This window comes from Nycticebus coucang, chromosome 1, assembly GCF_027406575.1.
Source record: "Nycticebus coucang isolate mNycCou1 chromosome 1, mNycCou1.pri, whole genome shotgun sequence".
Classification (NCBI taxonomy): Eukaryota; Metazoa; Chordata; class Mammalia; order Primates; family Lorisidae; genus Nycticebus; species Nycticebus coucang.
In genome coordinates, this window is record NC_069780.1 from 158,238,442 (window position 1) to 158,251,296 (window position 12,855).

The 12,855-nt window shown below is 35.9% G+C and overlaps 1 protein-coding gene across 2 annotated transcripts in view; it reads left to right on the plus strand.

Annotated features, from left to right (window-relative positions):
- Positions 1-9,167, plus strand: part of HCN1 (hyperpolarization activated cyclic nucleotide gated potassium channel 1) — a 452,074-nt gene extending 442,907 nt beyond the window's left edge. For both annotated transcript variants that reach the window (XM_053590960.1, XM_053590970.1), the window contains exons 7-8: positions 1,842-2,006; positions 5,665-9,167. In XM_053590960.1, coding sequence (XP_053446935.1) covers positions 1,842-2,006; positions 5,665-6,530 — 1,031 coding nt within the window. In that variant the 3' untranslated portion in view covers positions 6,531-9,167. The remainder of the gene's footprint in view (positions 1-1,841; positions 2,007-5,664) is intronic.
- Positions 9,168-12,855: the final 3,688 nt, after the last annotated feature.

Here is a 12,855-nt window from a genome sequence, read left to right on the forward strand (position 1 = left end):
AAGTAATATGAAAGTGGATATGTGAGTCACTATGGAAATTTTGAGACAGATGGTGTTATGGTCCATTATTTCACTTCCAAGAAATACAATCTACAGCATCCTTTCTGACTCACCCATCCAAATTTCAACCTACTCTGCCTATGAGTGTAGCTGGGAGAGCTTCATTTGTTTCTGTTCATGTGGATTTTGCTTTTTTATTTTATGTATCTCAAAACTTTCATTATGAACCACATATTATGTGTGAGTCCTATTTCCAGCCCTAACTCAATCAAATACATAGAACCTATAACATAATTATTCATAACGTGTCTCAATATGAACTGAATTTAAGTTCAAAAGAGCGAGAGTGTGAATTTAGACATTTAATCATTATTTTATGCTTCCTTTTGTTAAGAGGTTGTAAATTGTTTTTTGTTTTTTTTGGCCCGGGCTGGGTTTGAACCCACCACCTCCAGCATATGGGACCGGCACCCTACTCCTTGAGCCACAGGCACCGCCCAAAAGGTTGTAAATTTTATAAATTGTGGTATATGTATACCATGGAATATTATACAGCCTTAAAAAGATGGGGACTTTACCTCTTTTACGTTTACATGGATGGAGCTGGAACATATCCCACTTAGTAACTTATCTCAAGAATGAAAGAAAAAATATCCAGTGTACTCAGTACTATTATGAAACCAATTTACAATCATTCACACTTTCACATGAAGAATAGATCATAGATCACAACTATGGCCCACGATGAAAGAGGGAGGGGATGGGAGGGGAGGGCGGAGGTCAGATCGAGGGAAGGTGAATGGTGGGATCACATCTATAGTGCATAATGCAAGGGTACATGTCGGCTCTATTAAGTATAGAGTATAAATGTCTTAACACAATAATTAAATAAACGAGCTGAGGTATATATTAACCAGTGTGATGTAAGCATTCCTAATTGTATATGAAATCAATACAACGTATCCTACAAATACATTAATGCATACATGATCTATGTGTTTATGATTTAATTTTTAAATTTTTAAATTTTAGAAATACTTCTATTATTTTTTATGTTGGTTTTTTTAGAGATAAAAAAGTTTTTAATTGTTTTCAAATTTAAAAAATCAAAGCCTATTTTAATTCCTAATATCTTGGGAACAAAATGGCAAATTATTTTAATAGGTATATTTAAATAATGAAATTGCAATGTACAAATGTTTGTGAATCATATTTTGGGAATCTCAATTTCAACAAAAAAATTCAACAAAGAATTCTTCATAGGAATTATTTAAAAATAAAGTCCTCTAGTGCATTTGGAATATCATTTTCTTCAGATCTATTTCACTAGGAATATAACAGCTACATGGAAGGCATGCCTGTAATAAATCCAATCCTCTGAGATGTGTGATAGGACCTTTTCAGCCAATATTTAGACTCGTTTTGGCTTCTGTCTAGATAATACCATCTGCTTACTGACTTCCAGAATTTATACAAAACTTCTGTCTGATTATAACCCCTTCCTGTATTCAACTCCATTGTGAATTTTTTATTCTCCTTTCCATATATTTTTGGTTTCTCTGTTTGTTATTCGGGGGTTTGGCATGGAGTATAGGCATAATCTGTTTTGAGTTTTTATTTGAACCAAAAGCTTTAGTTGTTTAAAAGGGGACATTATATTATAACTGAGTATTGGCACTTGGATACTTTCAGTTGCCAAACAGAAAATGTTGCAAATCACTGGTTTCTCATTCCCAGAGACTCCTTTTCTTTCTTTTTTTTTTTTTTTTTAATAATGGGAAGCCTGTATAACGGTTTTTAAAAGAAAAGATCAAATGAGTCTTTCCTCCTTGTTTTTATAGAGATTTGCCTGCTGACCAAAGGACGCCGTACTGCCAGTGTTCGAGCTGACACATACTGCCGTCTTTATTCTCTCTCGGTGGACAATTTCAATGAGGTCCTTGAGGAATATCCAATGATGAGAAGAGCCTTTGAAACAGTTGCCATTGACCGACTAGATCGGATAGGTATTCTAGCTTTCTATCTTCTTCACACGCAATTTCACTTTCATCTGTTGGAATAACACCTGTGTGCAATCAAAGGTCCCAAATGCTAGTTCTTGACTTGCTTGTTAATTGGTGTAGAAATAGCAATTAGCTGTAGCCATATAAGGTCTGGGTCCCTATGTCTCTATTTCTTCTAAGTATCCTGGTTTATTTATTCATGTCTGTTTTTACCAGCTACACAATCTGAGTTACCGAGTGATGCGAACACAGTTTGAATCTTCAGGTAAAAAGTAGTGACAAAAAGTCTACGTAGCATTAAAACAGAACTACAAGTACTATAGTACGAGTCTACATTACAAACTAAATTTTGTCACAAGATTTTTTTTAAGGTCAGCTTTACATTTTATCTTTACTCGAAGAATCAAAAACTTGTGTAATGAAATTAGTCTCACTAGAGACGGAAATGTTTGTAATACAGACTCAAGAAGTAAAAACCCTTGATAGAAGTGCCCTAATAGATGCTTTACCTTGCAAATATCAATGTAGTTTAATGGTTTTTCTGCTACTAAATAAAAAATATATAAATTAGGCCTTTTTAGTTATGCTAATGTAAGGTTTGCATAATGGCCATGGTAAAGTTAGATCAGAGCAGCTTGCTGTTAACTTGCCTAGAGACCCTCCCACGCCTACACCTGCCTTGCTGGCCCTCTCCTTCTCTGCCTCCTCTGCCACCTTAACTCTGCTCAACCTTCACATCTCCCTTTAGACATCACTTCCCCAGAGAAATCTTTGATCTTTTGTCCCCAACTAGGCTGAGTACTCTGGAGATGTTCTATAGCCTCTGAAGTTCCTCTATTATCAAATTATTATTATTATTATAAAAGCACTGTTTTATTATTATAATTGCTGAAAGGATACTACGTTTTCTTAATGTAGAGCATATGTCTAATTTGCCTTAACATGCATAGTACTTAGTACACAATGACTATTTGTTGAAGAGAGGTAGGAAAGAGGGTGGAAAAATGACTCAAAAAAGATGGGGCTGGGATCACTTGTAATAAACAAAGAAATACCTCAAGTGCTTCCTTCTTATAAAAGTCAAGACTTTAGAATGTTGTGTTAAGTCAGCTTTTTGTCCTGAACTTAAGTGTTCCTTTCACTCTATATTAATAGGACAACAGATGGCATGAGGGTCTGAAATGAGATTAGAAGAAGTAAAGGTAATATTTGGACATTCCCAGTAGACATAAAAAATATATTATAAATTCACATTGATAGCTCAGATATTTAACAAAATATAATTATCCAGGGAGATATTACCCACAAAAGAAATGGATACTCCAGAAAACATCTTTAGTTAGTTTAAAAAATAACTTTTTGGGAGGTGATATGTTTATGAGACTGATTTCTGAACATGTATTTTTTCCTAAACCAACTAGTTTTAGATAAAATATTTAAATCAGGATATGTAAATAGATAATGTCTATTAATCTGGTATAATGTCATTTTCATCTAATTTACTTAAGTTATTTGTATGAAACAACTTGTAATCAGTAATCAGGCAATACAATTTCTATTAAGTACTGAATATTTTCATTTTTTGCTCTTTTTAAAATTGTAACTGCATTAAAATTTTCCCAAAGTTACAGTATTTTTTCATGTTAACATGTGGGTATAAACAATTAGGTTACATGGTTGACATTTGTTGGTAAAGTGCAAGTTGTGGTTGAGCCCTTCACCTAAAGGTGTGCCAAATACTCCTACATTGCACTAGTTAGGTGAAAGCTTACCAAACCTCCTCCTTCGTCTCCTTCACCCTCCTCCCTTTCCCCCGATATTTGAATTTAATTGTGTTTTTTATTTTCTTGTGTGGCCATGTTCATTTACTGGTTTCATAATTGCATTGAATATCTTGGATACCTTTTTTCCATTCTTATGATACTTTACTTTGGAGGTATTCAAGGAGCCAAAGTTATAGTATTTGACTAGTCACATAATCACAAAGAAACATCATCTTTCTCAGTTTGGTAACTGAGTATGCTGCGTATTGCGTATGCTGTAGTTATTTAAGAGGATATGCTAAATAAGCATTTATATTTATTACTAATGTAGAAGGTTCTGTTCTTTGGGAAAATTAGGACAGTTTGTAAGAAGAGAGAGGTAACTATTTTTTTGGCAATCATTTTAAATGTCTGCATTGCCTGGCCATCAGAGAAATTACAGCACCTATTTCCATTTCAAAAATATACTTTGTTACTTTCAGTCTGATGCTTTATTTAGCAACATAGCAGATTGATTTGCTCTGTAGTTACATATTCATTAGGGTGTGAGTGTATTAATGATGTCATAGAGAAGTCACCAGTCTTCCCTTCTTTCACCAATCTACTATTGACTCTCCTTGTTATTCTGCCAAGGAACTTTAGTTATTACAAACCCCTGCAAAGAGGCTAGCTAGAAGATGACCTGATGTGTTTTGAGGCCCTAGAGCAGTGGTTCTCAACCTTCTTAATGCCACGACCCTTTGATACAGTTCCTCATGTTGCGGTGACCTCCAACCATAAAATTATTTGCGGCCCTTTAATACAGTTCCTCATGTTGTGGGGGTCACCACAACATGAGGAACTGTATTAAAGGGTCGTGGCATTAGGAAGGTTGAGAACCACTGCCTAGAGGGAGCTGAGAGGCTGCCATAGACAGCCACACAACCACCATTCATTCAGAAGAGCAGAGATTATGAAAGAGTTCTCAATCTTGGTGTATTTAAGAATCCCCCGCAGAGATTTGTTTTTAAACTGTCAAAATCTGGACCCCATGTCTAATTATTCAGATTTAATTGGCAGGGTACAAGTGGACATCAGTATTTTTTGAAGGTCCGGAGATAAGAAAAATATGCAGCTAGGATTGGGAATCACTAGTGTAGGTCACTGGTCAAAAGCAAAGTTGACACAGTGCTTCTGGCCTTTTGTATGGGGACCTTAGTAAATGGCAGCATCTGATTCAGCCCATGGTGGTGTCCCCAGGAGGTTGAGTTTCCAGCAGCACACAGATGACAGGGATCCAACTCGATGCTGTCTAGAGAAGAAATACAACTGGATTTACTTTTTACCCTCCTCAGCCCTGTTACCTACTAATCACGTTTTCTTGGGCATTGTTCTTAATACTCTCATGTCCTGGTCTCCTTAGGGTAAAAGGGATTATGAATATCCCTATCTCACATGGTAGAGTATCAAATAAAAGAATCTCCCTGAAATCTATGGTAGAGTGCCTGTCACGTAGTGACAAACATCAGCTTTTATTTCTCCCTAGTCCTTTCTTGAAAAAGTATCTTGAAAATCAAATCTTGATTCCAGCCTATCCTGATCCAAAAGGTATTTCTTCCTCCATTCTTTAACGTCCCCCTCACGTTAAAATAAATATCTCCATTTCACCTGTAAAGAGGCTTCTTGCCACTTGCAGGCTTTGCAACTTGACTTGAGAAGGTTAAGATTCATCAGAGAGATACAAGAAGCATGAAACGCAGGTACCACATTCCTGTTTGGTGTCTTAAAGTGAGCGTGTGGCTTTTTAAGCCTCTTCTAGGAAACACCGAGAGCCCTCCCTTTGCAGGTGACACTCCCACTGGTGCCACCATCAGTCCTCGGGAGGCCTTCTAAGAGCCTATCTTTTCTTTTCCTGACAGGGAAGAAAAACTCAATTCTTCTGCAGAAGTTCCAGAAGGATCTGAACACGGGTGTCTTCAACAATCAGGAGAACGAGATCCTGAAGCAGATTGTCAAGCACGACAGGGAGATGGTGCAGGCGATCGCGCCCCTCAGTTACCCTCAAGTGACCGCCCTGCACACCACGTCGTCCACCACCACCCCGCCCTCGCGCCTGCGCACTCAGTCCCCGCCGGTGCACACGGCGCCCAGCCGGTCTCACGGCAGCCTGCACTCGCCCGGCCCCAGCGCCCAGACGCCGCAGCCCCCGGCCGTGCTGTCGCCCTGCTCCTACACCACCGCCGTGTGCAGCCCTCCCGTACAGAGCCCGCTGGCCGCTCGAACTTTCCACTACGCCTCCCCCACTGCCTCCCAGCTGTCACTCATGCAGCAGCAGCTGCAGGCCCAGCCGCCACCGCAGACTCAGCCGCCGCCGCCGCAGACGCCCGGCAGCTCCACGCCCAAAAACGAAGTGCACAAGAGCACGCAGGCGCTGCACAACGCCAGCCTGACCCGCGAGGTCAGGCCGCTGTCCGCCTCGCAGCCCTCGCTGCCCCACGAGGTTTCCAGCCTGATTTCCAGACCTCATCCCACTGTGGGCGAGTCCCTGGCCTCCATCCCCCAGCCCGTGACGGCCGTGCCGGGCGCGGGCCTGCAGGCTGCGGGCAGGAGCTCGGTCCCGCAGCGAGTCACCCTCTTCCGACAGATGTCGTCGGGAGCCATCCCCCCCAACCGAGGAGTCCCTCCCGCCCCGCCTCCACCAGCAGCTGCCCTTCAGAGAGAGGCCTCCTCAGTCTTAAACACAGACCCAGAGGCAGAAAAGCCACGATTTGCTTCAAATTTATGATCCCTGCTGACTGTCAAAGCGGGAAGACAGACTCTGATAAACTGAAAATATTCTCAGACCTTATTTTGTTCTATCTCCTGATAGATCCCCGTAGCCTACTATGAAGAGATATTTTAGACAGCTCTGGCCTACATGCAAAATGTAAAAATATATAAATACATATACTATTAAATATATATCTAAATTCCCAAGAGAAGTTCTAAAGACCTGTTCTAGCCTTCAGTGTTACATGTCTTCCTTCCTTTAAATTATTAAAGGAGTTAAAATGTTGTTGAAAGATTATTTCTCACCTACTTTGACTTAATTCCTTTGATATGTCTATTTCTCTGTTTTATGAAGAGTTCTTGGATTCAATGGAAACAAATGTCTGATTTTAAAAAGGCAACTCAAAGGAGCTACTGAATAGCACCAATCAAAACCTTCCTTCTTTAGCTGTGTCTCTCTGCATCTAAATTGCTAAACATTCATTATGGATGATTCAATAGCAAATCCCATTCTATAAATCTAAATTGTATTTTGGTGCTTTCAATTCTAAATTAGGTGAACAAGCAGGCCGCGTTTGGAGACTAGCATTGCCACTGTTAAGAATATCTCTAACGAGTACGTTCATTGATCTTTCAGAAAGCTGAGGGAATATTTGTCTTCATGTGTTACTGGACTTTTACCAAGACTCGATCAATGTTAGTTGTAAATAACTTTTTTAACCCAAATAAAAAATAGCTATTTTGTGTTGTATGAAGGTAAAAGTCATTGTTTAAGAATTTAGTTCTATTGCTTCACTTCAAAACTTAGAGTTTTAAATTTTACAAAACCTAATTGTGACACTTATTCAACTGTAATGCAATGGCTTAAAATCTACGACATTATTTTAACCTGCAATGTTTTATGCAAAACTGTATGCTCGAATCTACAAATTGCTTGTATTACACCAAAAATCATTACTTTTCTTCCTTCTTGCCATAATCAAGCATCTGAAAATAGTCTCTGCATGCTTTCGGAGAAAAATAGGTTCAAATCAGTCATTTTAGGGGAAGGCTTACAGTATTTCTCATTTCTAGAAAAGTATAACAATTTATTAAATGCCTATCTTAAAATTCCTATAAGGCTGACTTGGATCTCTGACTTAAGTCTAGAAGTGAGGTTTTCACTTTTATTTAATATTATCACTATTATTATTATTTAAATAATTATTCGTAAACCACAGCTTGATTTGGAGTTGCAAGTAAGGTCTTCGTCTTCACTGTAGTTGGTACTTTATTGTGGTGTTAATTTAAAGAAATAAATTCAATACAGCATCGTGTCTGTTTGGGAACACGCATTCTGCTCTTTGAATACTGTAACTAAATGGGTAGAAAATCTTAAGGCATGTGGTGACTAACATAGCACTTAGAAGGTTTATTATTTTACATGTGCTGAAAATAGTTTGGACATGGTGACAGAAAGCAGGGGTAAAGTTGAATGTCTGTGAGCATTGTTTGTTTGTTTGTTTCCTTAACTCTCTCCATGACCTGTGAGCATCCACTTCTCAGAGAATTCCCTTAGTGATCATTTGTGCCTAATGCTTCCTGCTAATGTGGTGAATGACTGGAACACAATCAGAAGATTCCCTGTAACTAACTTCTGTAAATAACCCCAGTTAAGAGAATGGCTTCAGTGGAAGTCTTCAGTATTTCTGACACTGGCAATACACTTAAGAAGAACTTAAAAAATTCACACATTATATGGATGGGGCTGGGTCTCCAGATAGACTTGAGGACAGAAAAAAGCAAAAGCTTTAAAGTGGATCCATGCTTCCTGTTTTGCCTTTTATGGATATAACACCTATAATACCAAAATGAGTTGTTATGCTTAATTTCTAACAGATCCAAACTTGTGTGGAAGTAATCAACAATGCTAGTCAATGTAATGTTGTCGTTAACATGCTGGTGACATACGACAGAGTGTCAGGCCTGGTATGAGACAGAGATTGTTCTGTCTACCTAGAACCTATGGGAAAGCTGCAAGACCATTTACATATCAGTACAAAACTCCTTTATTTTATTAAAATATTAAAATTAACTTCAATTTAATAAGATCATGTATTGGTCCTTTAAAATATTAAAGGTTTACATTTGATAGGATTAATGGATTTGGTAGTGAAATATTTTTATATATATAAATTTTTGTTTTTTTATTTTGAGCACTATTGGGAAACAGAAACAAAATTGAATTGCATGGTCTTTCAGTGCAACCATACAATTTTTATTCACTTTGTAATAGAATGGACAAAAAAATTAAGGTTTATATGTTCAACTAATAAAATGGTACAGGGTAAATTATATACATATATATATGAATGTATATATACTTAAGTAAGAAAAAAAATTGACTCACATTCCTGTAACATAAAGGTCATTGCTAGTTGAAAAGTGACCTCTTTGCTCTGTACATAGTTAAGCCCATAAGTATGGAGTTTTAATCTGTACAGAAAGAAATGTATTATTGACTGGTCTTTTTGCTGCTGAGAAGATAGTAGAAAAGCTGATTCTTACAACTGTATGATCAGGGAGAAGTAAGATTATTTCTTTTGTCTTTGCTCAAAGCCATACGTATATAAATATATATAAATATTATTAATAAATTCAACAAAAAATAAAATCATGAATATTTTATTTTATTACTATAATCTAACCAATTTTTTTGGTTTTATTGAGTATAGGTTTGCCTGTCTTTCTATCTTTACATCTTAAGATATCCAAGAGGGCTTATGTTCAATAATCATCACAAAATTCATTGCATTTTATAACTGTAGAATGAGAGTAATTAAAATAGAACATAAATTTTCCAACATCCTTTTGTTTTACCTCTTAAGCAGAAGTTGAGTTGTTTTTTGTGTGTTTGTTTGTTTTTGCTCTATACCTTCTTAGTATGTGGTTATTGTCCAATTTCCAAACTCAGTCATTTTTGTGTCCTTATTGAATGTGAAGATGAGGAGTAATAGTCTTGTAATTGACTATACAAATCTATTTTGTTATGCCGGGGGCCTTGCAAAGGCTTTGGATAGTGATAGGACCTCCAAGTACAAGTGGATATTGAATCACCTAAAATCCTGAGGTGGAGATTATTACAATGAGAATAAATAGCAAAGCTCTCCTGTCTGGTGGGAGTGGCAAAATATTCTATTCATAAATAAATAGCTTGTTCTCAGGTGATGATGACCTCCACTTAAGTAAATGATTCCCTAATTAGTGTTCCACTTTAAAAGATGGTTATATTGCAATTTAAAAACTTAAATGAGCATACTACTTTTAGAACAATACGCAGTACACAGTCAAGTTATTACAATAATTTCTACAAGACATGGATGATTTAAACAATATGAGATGCTTAAAATTTTAGATGTGTTATTTCAAACCCTGAATATTTATACTTTAAATTATGACCACTCAATTATCTTTTAGAACTATTTATAAATCTCCACACCTTCTTTTTCAGCTTATATTTTTATGTTTCTTAATTTTATTATATAACTTTGCTTCAATGAACATTACTTTCATCATTTATAATATTAAGCTGTTTGAGCAAGATTTCTTTTCATTATATCTCTATCTTTCTAGAAAATGTGCCATAAAACTAAAGTGTAGTTATTTTGTTCATTTTCACTACGTTTAGCAAGGTTTTATTAAATTCTTATCCTATTTCATCTTTTTCTTTTCTTTTTTTTTTTTTTTTTTTATTAAATCATAGCTGTGTACATTGATATGATCACGGGGCATCATTCACTAGCTTCACAGACTGTTTACCAGGTTTCACATATACCCTTGTAAGATGCACCACTGGTGTAATCCCACCAATCCCCTTCCCTCTACCCACCTCCCCCCTCCCTCCCTTCCCTTTCCCCCTTCCCCCTATTCTTAGGTTGTAACTGGGTTATAGCTTTCATGTGCAAACCCTAAATTAGTTTCATAGTAGGGCTGAGTACATTGGGTACTTTTTCTTCCATTCTTGAGATACTTTACTAAGAAGAATATGTTCCAGCTCCATCCATGTAAACTTGAAGTCTCCATCTTTCTTTAAGGCTGCATAATATTCCATGGTGTACATGTACCACAATTTATTAATCCACTCGTGGATCGATGGGCACTTGGGCTTCTTCCATGACTTAGCAGTTATGAATTGAGCTGCAATAAACATTCTGGTACAAATATCTTTGTTACGATGTGCTTTTTGGTCATCTTTTTCTTTTATTGATACATACTATTTTAATATTTATGGGGTACATATGTTTGGTACATGTGTAGAACGTGTATTGATCAAGTGAGGGTATTTAGGGTAACTTGAATATTTATCATTCTCATGTGTTGGTATTATATCAATTCTTGTCTTCTAGATACTTGGAAATATAAAAAATATTGTTGCTAAGTATAGTCACCCTAGTCTCGCTATCTACTTGAGACTATTACTCATGCTGTACTGTGCAAAAGAAACATGATCCTCATAGAATAACTGGATGCTGAGCTATTTTAATCCAGAAAAGAATGGCCAAAAATTTAAGGAAGTATGATGACTGGCTGCATGTACCAAATTGTTGCTTAGTTCTATAATTTTATTCAGTATGTATCTTTTAAAGAAAAATAGCATATGAAAGGTTTTTTTGGGGGTGGGGGGCAAAGATATGACAGGCAATGAAATAATTTGTGACAAAGCAAAATTGTAGGCTATTTATAATCCTTTATAATCCCACGTTACCTTCGGAGAATACTGAGCCCTAAGGAATTTCCTAGGTTCCCTAAGTAGAGTAATGGGAGTGGAAAGTTGAAAGTTTATTTACTTTGCATAAGATAAGGAATATACGGTCAAGAAAAGTGGTTAAGAGCTAGAACCTGTGAGAAAGGAAAGGACTGAAGGAACTCTGTTTCTACTGAAGCAAGTTTTCTAAATCTTACACGAAGTATCATACTCCAAATATTAACTAAATGGACATTCTTTGAAGCTATTTTATTTCTAATATTATTAGATAATAGTATTATCAATAGTCATATTTGCTCTGAAAAGGAAACATCTCTTTATTTTGAGTGTAATTGTTTCAATAAATTAGATGTGAGGAAAAGATATTATTTATTCAATTGAACTCATCTAAATAAATTAGTAAATATAATAGCTCTTTAAAAAGTTAAGGACTATTTTATATTTCCATGTGATTTATATAATTAAATGCAAGTAACAATGTTATTGAGGCTTTTTTTTAATAATGAAGAAAGTTTACAAAAAGAGGTTATAGTTTTACCACATTGATCATGGTTTTTATAGAGAAAAGTCAGATTTGTTGAGACAAAGAGATTTTCTTAAAAGGTTTTTAGTTTCTGTTAAATTTATAAGGGAATTCCTCAAAAATAAGAGATTTACTTTTGAAAAAAGAAAACACAACTCAAAGACATTTGACAGGTTTGAAAAGAGTTTGCTAAATATATTCCCTTTTCTTGCTTATATTTTTCAAGGCCTTAGTTTCCAAGCATTTAAAAATAAAGTTGTTTTCCAAACTTCTGTGTGATTTATTACCAACCTAACTATAATTTTACTGAAAATGTACAGTTCTGAATTTCTCAAGGTATGATAGTCAGATATCTAACATAATGATTTTAATTTTGAGAAATATTTAAATAGTATTTCATAAATAAAAGACTTCCATTAACTATAGAGCAGGCATTATACATACTTCTTCATACCAATGACCAAACACATATCAACCATTTGGCTTGAAAACAAATATATAAAAGGAATAAATTGATAGTTCTCCTCACAGTTATCATCTGAAAATACAAAACAAAACGCATATGCCAGAGGCACTAGTATAAATTGAGGTACTGTTTGACCTCCTAATTCAAAATAGCCCTTAGGGCCCATGGAAAATTGGTACAAGTATCCTCAACAGTGATTTGTCTTATTTTGATAACAGTAAATCCCAACTTGCCAATTACCCAAAACTCATTTGAAGTGATATTTTCTTAATACAGTAAAGAATCTTCTTTGGCACCAAAGAAGACCAAAACCAAAATGTGATTATTTTGTGCATGGCTCAAAATTGTGGCTGGAGGCCTAGAAATGTTCAAAAATACTTAGATATAAAGATTGATAATATTTGTTTATAAAGATCTAATGATGTTACAGCCGAGTAAGTAACCTCGGTTCTTTTTACTCTCATAGAGTAAAACCACTGATAAGGGGATGATTATTTCCTTTACACATGTCATTATATATGTCTATGAGTAAATGATATTGACTTATTTTTCCACATTTGAAAGGTATACTCAGATAATTTCTCAAATTGATCTCTGTAATGAAAGTT